This window comes from Anneissia japonica, unplaced genomic scaffold (genome assembly GCF_011630105.1).
Source record: "Anneissia japonica isolate Jap-2015-1 unplaced genomic scaffold, ASM1163010v1 scaffold288292_len1863012_cov191, whole genome shotgun sequence".
Classification (NCBI taxonomy): domain Eukaryota; kingdom Metazoa; phylum Echinodermata; class Crinoidea; order Comatulida; family Comatulidae; genus Anneissia; species Anneissia japonica.
The window spans coordinates 160,466-162,510 of NW_022688773.1; the positions used below are offsets into that span (position 1 = coordinate 160,466).

At 36.9% G+C, this 2,045-nt stretch overlaps 1 protein-coding gene across 1 annotated transcript in view; it reads right to left on the reverse strand.

Annotated features, from left to right (window-relative positions):
* The window catches only part of LOC117122941, a 10,355-nt gene extending 8,741 nt beyond the window's left edge, over nt 1–1,614 (reverse strand). Inside the window, exon 1 of the mRNA XM_033268724.1 lies at nt 890–1,614. Coding sequence (XP_033124615.1) covers nt 890–1,526 — 637 coding nt within the window. The 5' untranslated portion in view covers nt 1,527–1,614. The remainder of the gene's footprint in view (nt 1–889) is intronic.
* Nucleotides 1,615–2,045: the final 431 nt, after the last annotated feature.

Genomic DNA, 2,045 nt, shown 5'->3' on the forward strand with positions numbered 1-2,045 from the left:
ATGACCATCTGACCATGTCACAAGTGCTATAAATCCTTGACCATGAAAATATATTTTTAGACATCATAATTCTTACCGGTATTGGAAGTTGTTTAAAAGCCGATATATTGATAAATATAGGTTTTACGTGGCAGCCATTTTGAAATTTAAGATGGCTGCCAGAATGACCTCGAATGAAATATTGTAGTTCATAGTATAAAGTTTGAATTCTGAGAGCCTGGGTATGATTCTAATGTAAAATTTGACAATTACGTAATTTTAAAGATACCATACAATATTTGACCTTGAATGACCTTACATGACACATTTGTGGCAATCTGACCAGGTCAAAAATGATATGATGGTATTCCTCAATCATATAAACATACTCTTAGACATTAGAATTATAATTCCAAGTGGTTTAGAAGCGGAGATATAGATAAACGTAGGTTTTATTAGGAGGCCATTTTGAAATCCAAGATGGCCGCCATAATGACCTCGGATGAGGTGGTTCCTACCAAAAATTGAATGCTATGACCATAAGGGGCATGTAAAAAAAAATTGGTGCTTTTGTCCGGAACGTCCACATTAAGTCCAAATATGGCTCTAAGCTGCCGTACTATAAGTTTAATAGCTTTATGGGTTGAGGGTTCAAACCAGCGTTGCAAAAAAATAAATTTTTTAAAAATCTGATACTGAACTGTTAAGCACCTGCAATGCTTGTAAATTTTCAACAATTACAGATTTAGCGTGAAAATTTGCTGTTTAGGCCCACTACAAGCAAAATCCCCGGTGGTGTGATTTATGCTGTACTGGTTTCGAGGCACGAGGCAGGAAGCAGGTCCCTGGCTTGGCCACCTAAATCTAAGTAGGATTTCCTGTCTGTAGTTAACATTCATTACATACGTACCGGCTTTCTGCGTTTTGTACTGTTTCAACTTTAAAATCACAAAATCTAAATCAATGTTAATCGATGCATCTTCGCCCAATGCGCGCATTACTGCAAAAAAGATACTCTCAGTTGTAGACAGTTCTCGAAGGTCAACAAACAGCAATTTTTGGTACTCTTTCTGACGATAGCAGGCCTCAGTTGCTAATCTGGTTTTACCCATACCCGGAAGTCCACTGATGCAGATGGTTGCCACTCCATCTTCATGTTTTTTTTGCAGCAAATTGAAAAGCTCGTCTAGCCGCTTCTTTCTACCGATGAACGGGCCTTCAGATGCTGCTGGATGTAAACGATAATGTCTAGCAACAACAGCATACTCAGAATCGTATTTGTTAAGCTCCTCTATCAAGTCAATTCGGCCGATCTCGGATAGGATATGCCGCAGCAAAAGTGTATCCCCTTCGTGGACATGATTTCCTTCCTGGAGCTTATCGAAGAAATCAAAGGTATCCTTGACATCCTCGTAGTTTTTAGCACCAAGTCTGTCTCTGACCAGCGACTTAGCCTTCTTGAGCTCACGGTTAGTAATGTCATTGGCCAAGCATACTATAAGCCACCGAAAACGACTGATAGAATAAGGGTCTTCGTGGGTAGCCATGTTTACAAGTCTGTAACAAACAAACACTATACCGTGGTACGACCAGCGATGGCGTCGCGTCTGTTTGTGACGTATTATGGAGCAGCAGGGTGTGTGTACACTGTAGTTCATAACAAAGAATAATACCGTAAAAGATGTTCATAATGATTATTATAATCAGAAGTATAATTATAATAATTATGATAATTAATAACATAATTTAATAATAACATGACTATGTTATAATATATACATTGTATTAAATGATAATAATAATAATAATATAGGCCTAAATAATATAATAAAAATGATAATATCGATAATTATAATAATTTTGATAAATAAATAGGCCTAATCATTTGATCACTGTATTAATTAAAATATATCCAAATATAAAATTTGTACCATTTTGTGGGAAAGACAGTCACAAACCATTCGAAATTCTTTTGGGACACCTCTATTCAGGGCCACTTTCAGGGGCGGGTACAGAGATCCGTGAAACGTGGCGAAATATATCTTTCAACACAATAAAGAGACTTT